The 20,033-nt window shown below is 36.7% G+C and overlaps 1 protein-coding gene across 1 annotated transcript; it reads left to right on the forward strand.

Annotated features, from left to right (window-relative positions):
• Positions 1-1,411: 1,411 nt before the first annotated feature.
• Positions 1,412-19,457, forward strand: LOC112518229. The gene is made up of 2 exons (XM_025125850.1): positions 1,412-1,586; positions 17,234-19,457. The coding sequence occupies exons 1-2, from the start codon at positions 1,568-1,570 to the stop codon at positions 19,303-19,305; spliced, it is 2,091 nt and encodes a 696-aa protein (XP_024981618.1). The 5' UTR covers positions 1,412-1,567; the 3' UTR covers positions 19,306-19,457.
• The last annotated feature ends 576 nt before the right edge of the window (positions 19,458-20,033 follow it).

Consider the following 20,033-nt stretch of genomic DNA (forward strand, 5'->3'; position numbering starts at 1 on the left):
GTGCCAATTATCCAAGGAATATGAGAGATTTGATCATGAAGAGAACATACCTTACATCTGAAATAATTTGAATAATGGCGTAAAACATCTTCATCTAGATGGCACCAATGCCCAAGATTTTGCACACTGTGTTGTTTTCCATGAGGATATTGCTTCCTTATTTTTCTTTAAATGACAAGAAAAGCTCCTTATGTGGAGTCATGCTGAAGGACGGCCCTGAAACTGAGATCTATTTATCCTTATTGGTTGTTTTAGTTTGTTATCAATGAAATTGAATCTAAAATTTATTTATTATAACTAAACTTGATTATATAATTAGAAGTAAAATAAAATAAGCCTATATATAAAGAAGTAACATGTTAAGGTATTGCCGTAAGTCCATGAGAATGTGATATTTTCGAAGATAGAGGTAAGTATCTGAAAGAAGAAAAAAATGAATTTGAGATCAATTATCAATCAATGTCAATATCAATATAATATATTAAATGAGGAACCAAACAAATAATGCAAAATATATAACCATTGTTGAAATCAAAACCAACCAAATAATACAAAATAAGTGAATATTTAAAAAAGAGTTAGATATCCTTCAAACTAAGAGAGTTATCCTTCAAACTAAGAGAGTTTGTACAACTTTTAGGTTGACATGTTTTTTGGACAACCATCTTTTATTAATATATATATATATATATATACACACACACCAAAAACTAATATAAAAATAACATAATGTTGACAATAAATCAACACCGAACGGACAAGAACAAAGGCGTGTTCATGTTCGTTCGTTTAACTTAACCGAACAAACGAACAACACGAATGATAAACGTTTAGAAATCAGATGTGTTCGTGTTCGTTCGTTTAGAAAACACGTGTGTTAGTTTATGTTCGTTTGTTTACATGCTAAACGAACATAAATGAAGGGGTTAAACGAGCATAAGCGAACATAAACAGACATGCCTAAACAAACACAAACAAACAGGTTTAAACGAACATAAACAAACGAACACCAATACTTGTCATTCAATTAACTATTACACACCAATTATCCATAATTTAAACATAAACAAAACAATCATCCTCATCAACCATCATTAATATACCAATACTGAAAAAGCTTTTTAAAATTTGAATTCAAATTAAATAAATAAAAGTTATAATAAACGAACATAAACGAACGTAAATGAGCGAACGTTCACAAACATGAATAACAAACAAGACTCTTGTTCATTTAACTAAAGGGAAAAAAAATTGCTCGTTTAACTAAACGAAAAAAATTTGTTCATGTTTGTTTATTTATTAAATAAACGAATTTACGGCCCGATTACAAGTCTATGAATGAATGGTGAAATACAAAAGAAAGGAAGTACTCTATTTATTCGTCTCATATTATTCTACATACTAAGGAAGAAAATACAAAGAATATTCATGGAGCAAGCGAGAGAGTTGAGCAGTGCGTCCTCGATGGTGGACCGATTTCTGACTACTTAATCGACTGGAATTCAAGTGATGCATTTTCTTCATCGAGGATCTGGAGCTATTCAACTGAATTTTCGATTTCTTCGTCATGGAAGGTGTCATGGAAGGTAAACGATTTTCCTTGTAAATTATCATCCACTCACTTAAGTTTTTGCTGCATATCTACCCCAATTCACTTAAGGATTCACATGGTGTTCTATTTGGGATCGTTTGATTTATGTTTTGTTTATTCTTCTTTCGAAATTGCCTGTGCCCACTTGAATTTATTTGCATTAGCGTGATTTTACTTGACCTAATTCGCTTGCATTTAGTGTGATGACTTAGAGTTGTAGATGGTTTGATTGATGGATGGTTTTGTATTCACACAAGCTGAATAGTTGCAACCTTTGGTACCGTGGTGTTTATCTTTTGAATTAACTGAAATTGGGCGTTTCTTTAACGTCGAAGGATTGCTATGTTTTTGCAAGTGTTCTAAGTTCCAAATGCAGAGATGATATACAAGTAAAACGTCGTCTTATTTGATGTATTATTTCTCCAATTCCTGTTAGAATCTAGCATTTTGAAATTTACATTTAGTGGATCTTCAATTGGATTTTGTATTTGCTTGTTTTGTATTTTAATCAAACTTTTTCCTTATATGAAGAAATAAGAATACTCAGAGATTACAGGTCCCTATAAATAATTTTGATATCTATTTATTTTGTCCAAGGATTGTACGAATAATTGGCATTTATTATCCCCAATGATTTTATGACAAACTGCTATTTCATCATCTTCGTAATTTCTATTTGGAATGGGGGCATATGTTGAAACTAGCCTAGAAAGAACTGAATCCTACTCTGTAAGGGAACTGGGCTCTTGACATTTGGAAATGGGTGCACCCAAACTAATCCCATGGCAAGTCGCCACTGTAGGCTTTGCTCACAGCCCTGAGCTCTTGACATTTGCTTGTTGCTGTAACATACACTCTATTAGTCATGAAATAGATGCTGCAATCTGGATACTGCCTTCTTTCATGGGAATACTTGCGGAAATAGCATCTTTTAGGCAGTTTATACATATGAGGATATGGGTTCTTTCTATGCAGAAATAGCATCTCGTTACCATCTTAGGCAGTTTGTTGTATACTGTGCTGTATTGCAATGTTGTTTTGAGTATTAAGCATCAGAAACAAAGTCATATGTGGATACGGGTTCCTTCCATGTAATTTTTGGGCACAACAGAGAAAGAGAATGGCATCATGCTGTCTAATATATACCAAGCAGATGAAACCAAGGAGTTGTCCATAAATTTCCAATCAATTTGACGGATAAGAACAATAGAAGGAACAGGCCCTGTCCCCATTTTGAGGCTTATGGCTAGGGTGATGCTTACATTCCATGTATTTGAACCCTTCTGGCCACCTTTCTGTGTCTAGGCCTATGCATTACCTGGGATTGATAACTGGCTTGCTGCAATAACCAGATGAAAGAGGATAACATATGGACATTTAGGATCAATAAATCAATAAAAAAGCGAAGCACCTCTTCTTTTCTGGAAAACACTCAAATTGTTTTAGGTTATCTCTGCCATGGAAAGAACACATCAGACTTATATAGATGTTTGCAAATTCTAGACCAGTCAACAGTCAAACGCCCACTTAAGTTCGCCTTTGTTCTTAAGACAGCTATGAATTGCCCAAAATACCCCATTTTTTGTAGGCATATTCTATAAAACCAGACTCAATAGGAGGCTAATAGTAGCAATGGCTAATAACTATGCTCGAGAAAAACTCCCACAGACCAGCTGCATCAGTCCTCCGTTGTTTGAAGAAAGATCAATCTTGAGGTTAAAGGACATGGAAAATACCCTTGCAAGACAAGGAACTTAATTTCTAAAATAATCAAAGTCTTGATATTGGCTTGGCAGCTGCAACTCATTTGCATTTACTGATTTCTTGGAAAGCCTGCATGGACCAATTTTTGTCTCATTCGAGTTATTACCTGCTCCAGTTTGAAGACAATCTGTTATTAATACAGCCCATACATGATTTCCTAACGCCAGCACGATGAAAATTTGTCTTAGCTTTGTACTTTCTATTGTTGTGTCTATGAATTGGCTTAATTTGCTCGACTGTATGTTGAGTCTTCGCATATACACTTTCAAGTTAGGGAGAGGAGCCAGGCTATGCTGTTATATCGGTCAGAATACGAAATATCGGTCAGGACCGATATTCGATATATCGGTGATTTATCGGTCCAAAATAGCGGTTAACATAATATTTCTTAGAATTATATATATAATATGCATTAATTAGAGTTTAGAAATATAATTTCAAAATTAAAACATCACATCATCTGAAGTGTTCAAAAACGAGCTAATCGCAAGCAATAGGTTTGGCATCCGAGTCAACATCATCCAATACATTCACTTCTTCGTTTAGGTTAGCTTCTCAATCTTCCTCTTCTTCCCCTTCATCTCCAACATCATGATGATCATCATCATCTCTATAGCGCTCCCTTTTACTTCTTGTATTTGGTCCAACTTCTTCATTACCTCCCATTGCTTCTCGTACATCCGACCAAAGGAGGCCATCTCTTGCATCCACAAACTCTTGGAGCTCAACGYCGGTTGGAACCACCCAATCATCATTTTCTTCAACATCTCTCAAGAAAATAGGATTTGAAGACTTGCTATCCTTAAGAGATTTGTAGCGTCTCTCCAATCTTTTGTTATATTGAATGAAGACAAGATCATTCAACTTCTTTTGCAAAAGGCAATTTCTCTTCTTAGAGTGCAACTGAAATGATAATTGATAAATTTAAAACCATAACTTGAATTTAAGTTTCATTTGAGCTAATATATTTTCCATAACAAATAAAACTTACATGATCAAATGCACTCCAATTCCTCTCACAAGGAGAAGCGCTACAGGTTTAGCTTAGAACACTAATCGCAAATTGTTGGAGCACAGGTGTGTCGATGCCATAAGAACGTCACCATACATCTACATTTTATAGGTATATTAAGTTAATAAAAAAACACAAATAAACTTTTGAATATGTGTGTATATATATATTATATGATTATATCCTATTATCATACTTACGTGGTGCTACTTTAGCTCTATTCCTTATGGCAGCCGCAGATCCAAATTGCGCCGATATCTCAACATATTGATTGAGTTCCATCCGTAAAGTATCATTTCTTTCTTCATCACGCACATGTCGGTCAATTGACTCGTATAGTCCCGTCTTAATGTATCTATTATTCTCAACTTCTGAATCTTGTGCATAATACATGGCGGGGTTGAGGTAATATCCGGCTACAAATGTACTAAAAATTAATACCAATAATTGTATTAAATTTAAAAATTAAATAAATAAAACATAGCAATGTTTTATAAATTATACCGGCATGCAAAGAATGATGAAGTTGGTCACTCCATCGTGCTTGAATCATTGACCACACTTTAGTGTTCAGTCTTTCGTGAACGGTGCCAATCAAGTTCTTCTTAATTTGATCTTTAGCTCTCTCCATAGCATCGTATATATAGCCCATACACGGCTTCTCCTCCATATCAACCAACCGAACAACATCAACCAATGGTGCCAATACCTGACAAGCAAGATAAATATTGTCCCAAAACTCTTGCTTAGCTATTATTCATTCAATTCTTTTTCCGATGGGTTTCTTGGCAAAGTCACTCTTCATTGTTCAGAAACAAATAACACTTGGAGATGATGCCGATTCTCATGGATGCTCTGAATGGTGTAGAATTGTGTTGCGAACCTTGTAACACATGACCGATGCAGTTCTCTATTTTTAGTAAGCWTTCGCATCATATTCAAAATCCTTCCATGGTTATAAATATAAACCACTACCGCTCTCGCATYARCTAACACACTTTTAATCTTCGGAATTTTCTCTCCGACATCTCCTACAATAAGATTCACGCAATGTGCTGCGCATGGTGTCCAAAACATCTGAGGATGTTGTTCTTCCAAGATTTTTCCAGCAGCTTTAAAGTTGGACCCATTATCGGTGACAAACTAGTATAAGTAAAAAACAATTAGTCACTACTCAATATATGTATGTGTGTAGAATAATGTTAATACTTAATATAGATAGAATATTTATTTGTTACCTGCACGATGTTCTCCTCTCCGACATCCTCTATAACCTCATTGATCATCTGTACAATTAATTGAGCATCTTTCACATGCTCCGATGCATCAATTGATTTCAAAAAAATTGTCCCTTGTGGACAATTGACCAAAAAATTGATCAAGCTTCTCCCTTTCCCRTCTGTCCAAAAATCGGACATAATAGTGCATTTACTCTTCTTCCAGTGTGAATGGAAGGAATCCACAAACTTGTTGGTGTCCTCAAGTACATCTTTCAACAATGTGACCCGAATATTATGATAACTTGGAGCMGGCATGCCTACCAACGATAGGAATAAAGTTAGTACTTACTATTTAGTAGTTAACTTTTGAGAAATATATTAGAAATTTGAAGTGGTAATTACCTCTTCCATACTTTCCAACCGTATTTACGAACTTTTGAAAGTTTTCATCTTGCACGGCATTGAATGGCAACCTAACCGAATATGCCCAAACCGCAAACTCTTTCCAAGCGGCCAACTTTAACTTCTCCTTGATTGGATTGTTTCTATCTAAAATGGCTTGCTTTATCTTGGCATAATCGGGCTTCAATATCGCATCAAGAGGCCCACGAACATTACTAGCGGGCTTTCTTTTTAAACCACGAGGCTGTGTTGAGGCTTGTGCTCGTGCTCGTGCTCTTCCTCCTTCGATAATCTCTATTCCATCTACGTCTTGCTCATCCTCATCAATATCATCAACTTCAACCGAATATTGTCGAAGGATTTCAACGTTTCTATTTCGTTCTTTCTTTTTCTTTTTCTTATTCTTTTCACTAATGGATGCTAGAACTCTTTTTTTGATGTCGTTACTCACATTAGGACAACCAATGACGTTACCTCCGGTGTGAGTAAGGTGTTCTTTCAACCTAGTGATCCCCCCACTCATTTTTTTATCACATAAGGTACACCATACATTATTTTTTTTGGTTGGATCTTTCCATACCCCCCATTCCCAAGCCATATCTCCATTGACGCATTTTGTACCCGCATCTGATGAAGTAGTAGTGGTAGTAATCGGGCTCACAGATGCCCTTGAATATTGACCCCTTCTCTACTTTCCATTGCTTTTTTTAGTAATTAAGTTCTTAGTTCTAAGTTCTAACTTCTAACTAAGACAAATAAGAATAATTAAGTGAGTGGGTAGGTGATAGTAAGACCTGGAGGCTGGACCAGGCACTATTGAGGGAGTCACTAGGTTGTCTTGAGGAACTGTTGGAGGCTGAGTTGACAAGGAAGGCAGGAACTCAGGTGGCTGTTGTTGTTGTCGATTGTTGTTGCTGTCGATTGCTGTTGCTGGCTGCTGTTGCTGCCAGTTGCTGTTGTGGCTGTAGCAACCTGGTAAGCAGAGGAGATCGAGAAGAGAGACCGAGAAAAGAACTAGGTGTCGTGAAGTCGAAAAGAACTAGGTGTCGTGAAGTCTGAAGTTGTGAGAAGAAGTCGAAGTCGAAGTCGTGAGAAGAAGTCGAAGTCGTGATTAACTAGGTGTCTGAAGTCGTAAATATAAAAGAAAGAAGAAGACCGTTGTGGAGGCAGACTAATTTCAGACCTAATTTAAGTTACCAAGCCCAAAAAACTAGGCCCATGAAATAACAAAAGCCCAAATATTTAAACCCTAAAAAATCGATATATCGGTCCGATATATACATCAAAATATCGCTAAAAATCGGGAAAAATCGGAAAATATCGCCGATAATATCGGGGACGATATTTTGACCGATATTTATGCACCGATATTTTCTCTAGGAGCGATATCCGATATATCGCCGATATATCACGATATTAACAGCATAGGAGCCAGGTCAAGAATGGTGTTAGCTATTAGGACTCAGCCATTAACACTGTTCTTTCTGGTCATGCTCTTTTATGAGTCGCTTGAAAGCTCGACACATGGAAGGGTCAGATCCCATTGTGATTTTTTTTTCTGTTAAGCATCTCAGTAGATTAGCTAAGCTGCAATTAATTACTTTTATCTGGGCCCATCTAAAATGATATGCCATTCACTCTTCATAATTCTGGAAGGATTGAGAGATTGATGAAAATGTTAGTCATAGGATACAAGTGGGGTGAAATAAATGACAATAGTTTATACTTTATAAAATAAACACTATTACTATTCACTTATTTAGTATTCACTAATTCACAAGTCATTATTAAGTATTATTGTATTAAAATTATAAAATATAAATTTACAAATGAAAATATACTTAAACAATTCTACTAAACACTGAACATTTGGGGTCCATTTCATTGGAAGCTATTAATTCATTTTATGAGCTATATTAATTTTGTACATCTTTTAAATGTTTACTAAATATTATCACGATAATATAAAAATAGAATGAAAAAACTTATGTACCTAATATATATCGTGCAATTCTTCTAAAATATTCAACGCAATACATTATCAATTGTTGTTGATTTATGTTTTAATTTACAAACACTTTATTCTTTTTCATTACATTTACTGATTTGATCTTGCTAAAATAAGTTTTGAATAGAAAAAAAATTCAATCTGGTACGACCCGGCCTGGTCTAAGTTTTTATCTTGTGGCTTTATTCCGGTCCTAAAAAAAGACTGGTCTGCCTTAAAAAATCTCGACCCGATTAAGGACTGGCGGTCTAGTTTGGTCCGACCTGATACTGTAATGGTCTAGTCCGGAAAGGAAAGACAATTCCATTATTTATACCGAGAGAAATATTTGAATCAAGTGAAACTAAAAAAGAAAAGGATTCTCCTTGGTTGATGATAGTAGGCACAATACAAATAATCTATGCAACTTCAACATCTCCTGGCCAACGGATGGTCTTGTACGAAGTACGAACCGAAAGGACCGGTCTTTTTGCGCATCTCTGAGATAATCTAATGGGCTTAGACGTGCCCCTTACCTTTGCCTAACCTTGAAATTTCCCCTGCATGCAACTAGTCAGCTAATAAGCTCAGTGAGTTCATGGTTTCATGCGACAAGTAAGCACGTACTTAATATAGTTTCTTCATGCACATATAAATATCATAAATAAATATGCTCCCAGTTTAGTATAAACTTTTTAAAAATAGATGAGATCTCATAGTTGTTCGAATAATATGGTTGACTATATTGCCATGTGGTTCACGTGGGAGCTACCGACCTTACTGTTCTGATCCAAGACTCAAATCCGCGTCAGGGTAGCGAAACCATATATACTCTAAAAACCATTTTTATTTAAGCATGCTCCTCTATTCCTCATGCCCATGCTATTTAAAATGAATGCCTTAAACCAAATGGCATGTTTGCCTCTTAACATTACGCAATACCAATGAAATGTAAAATAACACATGTACATCATACTTCTCTTCACTCGCTATCATGTACCACGTAAAACATGTTCATATATAGGCATGCATCCCAAAGAAAAGTTACATGAAACTCACCTGACTTGCTCCAGGTTAATGACCTACATAATATACACTAGAATATGTCAATTGCCTAATTTGCCAAAAAGTCAACAAAGGTCAAATATGGTCAAACCCGACACTAAGTCAAAACAATAATTTAGTCTCCTAACTTATCTCCAAATACTTATTTGAACCCAACAATATAACCATTTGGTCAAACGGTTCAAAAAGTAAAACTTAGTCAACCTTGATTAACCTTGGTCAACCATAGTCAATGTTAGTCAAACTGGGTCAATGTAGGCCAAACTCGTCAACATTAGTCAACCCTAGTCAAATGGTCAAAGCTGGTCAAATCTGGACCAACCAAAGGTCAAAGCCTCCTCTTGCCTGACTTCGGAGCTCCCGACTACCCCCGTACTCAAGTGGGCCCTTGGCCTTGTTGAACCTTGATATGCGACCTCCACGGCGAGTCTGAGCTTGCTTTTGCTAAGCTCGCGACGACCTCCTCCAATGTGAGCCTGAGCTCACGATTTTCTCCATGATCATTTTCTAATTTGATTCTAACTCGATTTTAACCATTCTTTTTGAGTCCAATCTGTTCTCCATGTCTTTTAACACTTAATAACATGCCAATCCTCAATAAAACTCATTTCTCGATCGAATTTCATGATCATAACCACCATTTAAGAACATAAACATAAATCTCCATTTTTAACACTTCATCATGAATTCTACCCACTGATTTCATACCAAGTTCACATATTACATTCATAATCCTAACATAGTACCATAATAACGATCAGTTTCCTAAACTAAATGAATTCTCACCATGAATTGAATTCCGAACCTTCACTGGTTCTCCATCTCCTTCTCCATGGCTGAATGGTTATGCGAAAGAAGCTTCAAGCTCATGAAATGAACAAGAAACAATGGGGCATGGCTTTTTATCCCTCCCATACATGATGGCACCAAATAAGGGTGTTTGATCTCCTTCCATCATCACCTAATTTGCTCCTTTTCCAAATCCTTAATTGAATTTTGAAATTTGAAAAAGGTTAATATATGAACTCTTAATTAAATTCTAAATTTCCCTCCTATGACAATTTAAGTCATTAAAATAATTAATTTTCATAAATTGCCATCTCTAATCCTTCAATGTGATGATCATTACAATTTGCCCCTAATTTGGGGTGTTTCATGTATGCATAGCAACATTGCATTTCTATTTTTATACTTTGGCAAAAATATTCTAGAGCAATACTCTTGTCATGATAAAAATGTTAGACCATGGACAATTTCTCACCAGTGTTGGAGATATATTATACACGTATTTGTGTTAGATTTTGAAGGGTTTCCATCTCGGTGAGAAGCCTTCTAGGTACTCTGTACTCGAGTTTTTATGGTACAAAAGCATTATGTTTGTACAAAGACCTGAAATCATATCTTACTGCAAGAAAAGTAAAAAAATACCTAGAATTACCTTTCATAATTTGTGTCTCGTTTGCTGTTGCTTCTACCTATCATTGCAATCTTTTGCATAGTGAAGATAAATTTCATCAACGATCTTCTGCAAATGGACTTTAATGAGTTATTAAATGCAAAAGATAGAGGTTGCACATACCTTACCATCATATTGTACCATCTCAGTTTTGGAACATGCAGTTCTTCTAGTTTATTATTAAAAAAAAGTCCACATGTTCAACTATCTTCAAGTGTAAATTACCCTATGAACTCCTATTTCCATGATCCTGTTTCTACATCTGTGCTATATTCTTTTTTGTGCATTTATTATGCGCACAACTTAGTAAACTGGAGTGAGTGCTACTAATACCGTTATAGGTTATTATCAAGCACGTGGCCTATTGTGTTAAGTACTTTATCTATGTGGATGTCATGTGAAGTCGGGTCCTTTCTCTAACCAGTGAGAAAAGATCTCGACTTTTGTTCTTAATAATCATGTTCTTCAGTAGCATGAAGTTGTGGTTGGTTTTGTTCTAACGTTTCAATCTTATGGTGTCTCATCTCTCTCTATAAGGGCACATATAGTGCCATTGTTATTGTTGTTCATGATTCTAGTGAGCCATCTTCCTTATTGGCTTTTTCTTCTGCTTTTCATGAGACCAAAAGTTCTCATTGCCAAATGCTATTGCAAGTATAACCAAACTTGTATTGCACCCATTGTTGCACCAGGTTTCTTATGCTCACTTGTCCTTGACCATCTTATCTTTGTAACTACCATGGATAGTTAGTATGATATTAGGGGTGTGTGTGGAAGCTTTTCTTTATCTGGACAATGCAAAGCTATGCGTAAAAGCATTTAGGCATAGGCCATTATTGACCTTACTTTTAGGGATGTAAGTGGTATGCATAAATGCATTTCGACATAGGCCATTGTTGACGTCAAGTCTTTGTCTATTGTGATTTCACATGCAGCAACTCATTATTGGCTGCTTCATAATCTTGATATGATCAAGACATTTCTTAATGCTGTTCTCGAGGATAATTATATGGTACTTGGAGGATGATTCCAAAATTCGTTGTTTTAGGAGGTCTTGCTTTGTATGGCCTCAATAAGGCTTCTCAAGTTTTATTCTTTAATGCTCTTTCTGGCATTGAAGAGGTTTTTCATTATTTGCAACTTGTATGACTGTTACTTTGAGCATTTTCATGTAGCTAGATACTTCTGGTATGTTTTGAGATACTGTGATATGAAAATGATAGTTTTTGCGGTTTCAGGTAGATCTCCTGAGTGGATCATTTTTATGTCAAAAACACAATCATGAAGTTGAAGTATCCTATAGTCACTAAGCATGGTATTTTCATTTCTTTGAATGTGGTCAATTAGTCACATCTCCCCCTTGTATTTCTTGTTCGGACAGTCTGTTGCATGTCTAGAACATATCACAAGCGTGGATCTACCACAATCACTCTTGTGTATTGATGGGGGCACATGAGGTTGCATGTTATCATGATTCTAATCAGGCAGGTTGTATGTACCGATCTACGATTTTGATATTTTATCTTTATTGAATTCTGAAAAGTAAGAAGTCTAGGTTTCCCTTTCAAGTGTTGAGTTTAAATATTGGGGCTTGGCATGTTCACTATATGAGTCAACATGAGAAGGTTTCTGATACTTCTTGTTATACGTAATTTGTATAGACTTGGTTGCCTATATGCTGACCAAGTCATTTTGTTGGGGATAGTTAATGCAGCAAGGTGGGTGATGTCATATATTTTAACTCCAATTTGACGAGTGTTAGAAGTATAGGCTATTAGTATGCTATGCACCCATCTATCCATTTTACTTATCCAAGAAGAAAGGAGAGGACTCAGGGTAAAGGAAAGGATCAAATGGGTTAACTTCTGTTGGTGGCCACTGACAAGGGTATTAGAGGAATTTCAATAAGAAGAGTTTGTTAGTGGGGAAGTGAATATATTATAAATAGAAGAAAGAAAAGGGGGGGGGGGGGGAACATGCTGAAAATTACCTAGTGATTTTTATGGAGAGACTAGCCTCTCAAAATTCAATCTAATCAACCTTTCAGCCATCCTGTTATCTTCTATCAAATTTTGTTCATTGCTCATTTTGGGATTAGTTTTGTAACTTGGTAATAATATTTAACAATTTTGGGGTTTCTATATGGATTTGTTGGCCTGCTATGTATTTTTCCATTACTAATGAATTCTTATGGTTCCTATTACTTTCCTGCTTTCCCTTTGTTATGGACTCTTGTAAGAACCTAACTCCATTTAGCATGCCATTATTCAGTTTTTTGGGTTGTTGATATGCTAAGTTTTTCATGGTATAAGTTGAGTATTATAAAATATGGTTCTCTAAAAGGATGAATCATCAATCAAAGCATGAATACATCTAGCCCAAAGTGGGCCAACGGGCTGAAGGAGCAGAACCCTGCTAAAATTCTAGAGGTGATACGTAACCAGTATTATATATATATATATATATATATATATATAGCTCCTGCTCAAGTAGAGTATGCACGTGCACATTCCTAACCAAGCACACGCAGGATCAATCAATGTTTTCAGAAAGGGGATTTCGTCAAAAGATTAGCTACCTGGTTCTTCTGAACACGTAGACACGCAAGCTACATGGGAGGTTTTTGATTACTAACTGCCTTCTCATGAAAAAAGTGATAATCCACTTCATGATAATGGGAATGCACATCAAATATACGATTCATCTACATGTTCATTTGTGCTTCGTCCAGCTGTAGTATCTCCTGACTTGTACTAAATGATGCATCCATGTTAGCTCACATATTGGCAGTTGGCACTATAAAAACAAGTGCCTCAATACTTGCTTTTCAAGGGAACTAGATTACCGCCGGTGGCAAGTAGAATCCTATTGTTCACCTCCTGGTGCATGGAAATTGACAAGTCTCGCATGAGAATATCATATAGCTCAACTGTGCCTTGATCAATATATAAAAGACCTTGATGCGGAGCATCATTTAGAGACCTCAATATCTAGGATACTCGATCCCCATAATTAGTATGTGGGAAAGACATAAGCTAATTCACCACACTCACAAAAAGAAGCAATACCAAGCTCTAGTATCCTTGAGATTGCCCTTTCCATTCCCAAGTTGTGTAATGCTTTGATCATTCTCAGGATACCACCACCTGCACTCTCTCCCATAGCAGCTGATCAAGAAGCTGTGTTGAGTAAATTTAAATATGGAGATCATTGAAGAGTTTGCACACGATGTAGATGTAGACTTATTCTTGTCTGCATGATCCAAGAGGATAGCTGAACATAAGAAACATGAACTATATAGCATGCAAGTCTCTTGATATGCTTACCAATGCAGCTAGCTATGTTATGCAACAAGGTATATAGGGTGTATTGGTACTTTGGTAGTAGTCTAAAAAGAGGATCAATAAGAGGGGAAAAGTGGAAAACCTTGATTGGATTGTCTGAAGGTGGACCAAGGGTCTCACTGGGTGATTCTAATAAGTGTCTCTTCTCTTATAACATACATGAATGGAGTAGTAGGTGTAGTCACATAATTGTTGGGAACCAAAGGAGCTTCAAAAGATATCTGGACTTGGAGATTCAACTTATTTGTTCCAAAAGGAAAGAAGCAGCCTAGCTCTGGAAAAGTGGCATGGTAGAAACTTCTTATTTGTTACAAGGACAGTAATACATGTACCCCTTCAAGGATCAGTTTGCTTAACTTTAAGTTTTCTCACCAAAGACTTTAGGCTCGAAGTTAAAAAAGTTGTGGAAATAAGATGTACATAGTCTAACAAGTGTATACATTCATAGAACTATTTTATTAAGAGACTTATGCACATGATGTTTGATGTAATATAACTATCATAGTAATGAACCTAGTAAAGTCCTGAGAAAGTTGCTCGTTCGCCATTACAAGGGTTTAACAAGTACCAAATTGATTATTAACCGAAGAATAAAAGTATCAAAGGAAAAAGAATGCTAGTATGGGATTTTAATAACGAAATCAATGTGAAAGTTATGTAAAACAATGCCAATGTTCATAGTAAAAGTATAGAGGCTGGTCAGATTGTCAATAGTGGTAATAGAAAATGAGAAGAAATTTATGGCAACTATGAACTATTAATGGTGACATCAACCCCACACTTTTTCTTTCTCCTTGAGTGAGAATGTAATTACTAGGAGAGAAAACGTGCATTAACATACATGTTTGTTCTTTAGAAGTTTGTGATGATATTATTTTGAAGTTACCATAGATTTGCATAACAAATGAAGGTCAAGCAATTACACCACTTAATGGAGCATCAACCGATCAATGAAACACTATCTACAGAGTTGTGTTATCACTTCCATAATCACTGTAAAGCAGGTAATGTTAGCTTAACCTAGGAAGTCTCTGCCAAGTTGCGATGCACGTAGGAATTGACAACAACTCCCGTCTATAATTGAGATGATTGCGTTGACATCCAAAGGAGAATCTTGATGACATTATAGATCAAAATCCTTGTCGATGCCACATGGGCAGGCATGATACATCTACATGAAGATTGCGGAGATGGCAACCTTAGGGGCTGTAATGCAACCCCAGACAAGGAAATACCAAGGGAAGTTAGGCAGTAGAGATGCTGAAAATGCGAGGGTACTCTCACATTCCAGTATAGCCTCTCAGATGGGATGCCATCTTTACCAGTGTTTTTGGCAGTAAGCGTAACTTGTTTGAGGATGGGCACTTCTTATCATTCATAAACTGACATAGAAATAGAGATTATGAACAGTTCTTTAGAAGGCTTTTTGTGATGTTTTGGTCACGAATAACCTACGCAATGAAGCACTTCTGTTCCTTGGGCCGGATATTCCTTCAGTACCAGCTTCCAGACTTCAGCAGGACTACTTGGTTTAACATCGTCTATGGGCATGATGCCATGACCCACTGGTTCCTCATCTATTTCATTCTAGGAGACTCTCATATAAGAACTAGCGTTTAGCTGATCACTCATGATGAAGGATGAAACTTTTTAAGAAAATCTTTTTAAAAGCTCGGTCTCAAATAAAGAAACAAGTTCATTCCGAGAGACAGGAGCTTAGTTTTGAAGTTGGAAATTCTTTTTTTTTTTTTTTTCAACCTTACCAACATTGCCTCCCCTTAAGGAGGCACCAAAAATTATCAGCTTGTTTATTTTGTCTCTACATGGTACTTTGTTAAGTTGGACAAGTGGTTTATGAACTAGAGCTACCTGAATCCTTCAAAGTTCATCCAATTTTATACGCTTCATTGCTCCAACTAGCTTTGGGCAAAGCTCTTCCTTCTTAGTTCTCCCCCAACACCTGTGTCCTTGTCTGCAGGATGGGAGTTCATGCCCACACCTCCCAGAAAGGAAACTTTCACGTCCTATTTTGAAAGAGTGGGGGGGGGGGGTGAGATCCTATCCCAATTTTTATAATTTCATTGCAAAGGCAGGCTAATGATGGCAGTGTTCTTACTTTCGAGCTCTTGGTTGCATGGGATGGGGTGTCCTCTAGAAGAACCAGTTGGGGATATTATGATCTTGCTTTACAAATTCCTTCTTTTCCTCTTGAGGACAAGACTTCTTTCAGGGAATTGATCGTTACAAGTCCATCACTAAAGACTTGATCAACAATAAAAGTGAGGCCAAGTGGCGAAAATAAGGCTATTTATCAAGTCCAACTTGTTCAGCTATTGCATCTGCAGATGCAAGTTGTCCAGGAATTAATCTAGTTCGACTGAACCCCCCCCCCCCCCCCCCCCAAGAAAAAACAAAAACAGTTTGATGGTGGAAGCCGTTGAGGAACTAATCTAGCTTGGATAGCTTCCTCCACCCATTTTGATGCAATGCTCGTCTAATATTGCCTTTTCTTTAGTATTTCTTTTGGATTGTTAGCAGATAATACTCCTTGGATATCCATTATTAATATCCATGGGAATAGTTGTTTGAGGAATCAGTTTTGTATTCATTTGATTTGGAGCTTTGTCATCTCCATGCAGACAGCTTATTGGCTGCTACAAGATTCTTGCATAATTGTTGTCAATAACAAGCATTTTTTTTTTTCCATCATTTCCTTCCTCTGCCAACTATTTTTCCAGCTCTAAGAAACTTGCAATACCTGTCGCAAATAAATGTTCATGTATGAACACTCAATATAGGATACTTTTATTTAGGGTCTTCATTTTTTTGGAGCATGTTTACTTTATATATCTAGGCAAGAGCTAATATCTAGCCTGTTTGAGTACAGAATATGGTGACTTCATGGTAGAGCTTTTCATATGTTCACTATTAGTACTTTGGCACATACTGCTGTTTCTCAGCTTTTACCATGATGTTCTTTACGTGAGGTGAGGAGATGCAGGATCATAAATGGAACTGTGTTTTTGTATTTGAACTTATTGGCCATACTAGCTCCTCTTAGCTCCCCTTTGTTACATTATTTAATTCTTCATCTATAATTCCTTTGCCTTCAATTTTTTGTGTGTGCATGTGCATGTTTGAATGCACACATATGTGTCTAATAAATGCTTATTGCAGACTTGCAATATTTACCTACTATGCCTTATGTTGGACTTGTGGGTGTGCATGATGCATATTAATTGTGGAATGCAGTATATTACTAAATTCCAGTTTCTCATGTCTTACTAAGAAAAAAAAATGTAACTCTTGTCTTTCAAGTCATAGTCAAATTGGCAAATGGTATTCTACTGGCAAAAATAAACATCTTTCTTGTATATGTCTCACTTATGCAGGTGGGTCACCGGACCAGGAATCAGTAGTGTCAGGGACCAAAAAGTCAAGTATTTCTTCCGGTGGTAGGGTTCGGGAGGAGTTCCTTCATAGATTTTGCGACAGTCAAATCTTGACTGCAAATCTTGAAGACTGGTTTCAAAGTTTAGCAGAAAATTCATATGACTTTGATGTTCCTTTTGAGTTGATAGATCTTCAAAAGTTTGATTATGCATTGGAAGGGGTTTCTTTTCAGCAGCTGATTCGGATGCCCAGTGCTGGTTATGCATCACCATCAGGCACGATGGAAGCTACTGCTTTTCTTGCTATAGAAGATTTTCTACATGCAAGTGTAAAGGGGTTATGGGAGGCATTTTGGAACCAAGATGAGCCCATGCCTTTATCTGTTGCCTGTCTTTATGACGCAAATTTAAAATTCTATCAGGCTGAGAAAGCCATTGCTAATGGAAAACTTGGAGGTCTGTGTGCCACAGCCGTAATGCTCAATAACCCTAGACACCCACATGGTAAATGGCATGATATTCTCGAGTTGGCCCTTTTAAGGCCCGGTATCGAAAGCCTCGCAAGGGAAAACGATGTCACGTTTCCTTCGTTATCTGTTTTGGGCGAAGCCCTGTTCTATGCTGTACGTATTTTATTGTCAAGAAGTCTCCGGAGATCGAAAAATCCGTCAAGTTTAAGTTCTGTATTCGTTATTCTGGCCGATTGTCAATATGGCGGTGTTGTAAAAGTTGAAGGAGATTTGACCAAAATGGAGTTTGACGTTAATAATGTGTATCAATGTGCTGCTGAATGGATCGAGAATCATTCGCGAGTTTCAGTCACTCCTTTCGATAGGATCTGGAACAAGCTTGGAAATGCCAATTGGGGGGATATCGGTGCTTTACAGGTACTTTTTGCTACTTTCCATTCAATGGTTCAGTATGCTGGAATGCCCAACAACTCGATTGAAGATTTAGCTGCTGATCACAGTTCTCGTCTTCAATCAAGAAGAAACGAGAGGCGGTTAGGGGAAATCGGAATAAATGGAAACGGTCTATTCAAACTCCAGCAACGTAGCATTTCCCCAGAAATTGTTGAAATCCAGGAAGAGCCTGTTATTATTGAGCCCCGAAGATCAATTAAACTCGAAGTAGGATCTATTTTGCTGGTGGAGGATTCAAATTGGCAAAAAAGTTATCAGATCAACCAAGTTCTAAGTGACGGTGAAATGCCGTATTACGTTGCTTCTTCAGTTGACGACCCAGGAAAGGCCCTGTTTCTATATGTAGGTTCACATCCATCTCAACTCGAACCAGCATGGGAAGATATGAAGTTATGGTATCAGGTCCAGCGACAAACTAAAGTATTTTCCGTTATGAAACATAATGGTTTATCCAGCAAGTATTTGCCGGAATTAGTCATCTCCGGCAGGATAGTTCATCCTGGCCAATGCCGGAAACCAAACTCTGGTGGAAACTGTGACAATCCATGGTGTGGGACCCCGATTCTCGTGACAACTCCAGTTGGCAAAACAGTAGCCGAAATGGTCAATTTGGGTCAATTTGGACCCGATGAAGCCATTAGATGTTGCCAAGATTGCTTATCTGCTCTCTCGACCGCCGCCTCTGCTGGCATTCGGCATGGTGACATTAGACCTGAAAACATCATCTGTGTGACATCTGGCGTGATCCCGCAACCTTACTTTGTTCTAGTTGGGTGGGGCCACGCAATTTTGGAGGAACGAGATCGGCCCGCTATGAATCTCCATTTCTCATCCACATACGCCCTTCAAGAAGGCAAACTATGTTCGGCTTCCGATGCAGAAAGTCTCGTTTATTTGCTTTATTTTTCCTCTGGGGGTGATTTACCCGATTTGGATTCTGTTGAAGGAGCATTGGAATGGAGAGACACCTTCTGGTCAAAAAGATTGATTCAGCAAAAACTTGGAGAAATATCTGCAGTTCTGAAAGCATTTGCTGATTATGTGGATAGTCTGTGTGGGACCCCGTATCCGATGAATTACGAAATTTGGCTCAGAAGATTGAAGAGACATCTCCACGAAAACGGAAAGGAGATCAACCCATCGAGTTAAAAAATAAGGGAAAAGTAAGAACCGAACTTCCAGATTTGAACGAGATCGAGAACGGAAACGGGAAATCGAGGGGTATTTTTAATGTAAGTTTGGTTCTTGATGTTGCATGATTTGTTGAGAAGATAGAGGTATATATATGGTAAAGTTGACCTCAAATTTACCTTTTGTTGCAAGTTTATTAGTTGGTTGATTTTTGCTTTTGTGATTGTATAGGCCGTCATTAAATTAAGGTCAAACCATTGACCACAGCAGATAAGAGATGGTCAAACATGCTGTAGTGACTTGTACCTTACTTAGAGTTTGGTTTGAGATATATAAATGGTCAAACAGATAAGAGATGGTCAAATATATATATATATATATATATATTATATATATATATATATATAGGGGTAAGATCAAATGTTAACCAAAGTTTTTGTGTTGGACTTTTCAAAATTTGTTATATACATTCTTATAACCTATAAAACTAATTAACATAGTAAAATAACGGGAAAAGAATGAAAAAGAGCCAATGGACATTCATATTTTGAGCGATAAAATCCCTAAACATTTTTAACCAAAAAAGTACTTACATTATATAAATAAAACAAATATACCAAAAATACTTACATTTAAAAAAGATTATTGATAAAATTTATTTTAATTAAAAACAAAAAATATTATGTCAGTGATTTTTCAAATTAAAAAAATAAAAAAAGATTTATGGTTATATTTATTTTTAATCA

Source organism: Cynara cardunculus (genome assembly GCF_001531365.2).
Source record: "Cynara cardunculus var. scolymus isolate 2C chromosome LG 9, CcrdV1, whole genome shotgun sequence".
Classification (NCBI taxonomy): Eukaryota; Viridiplantae; Streptophyta; class Magnoliopsida; order Asterales; family Asteraceae; genus Cynara; species Cynara cardunculus.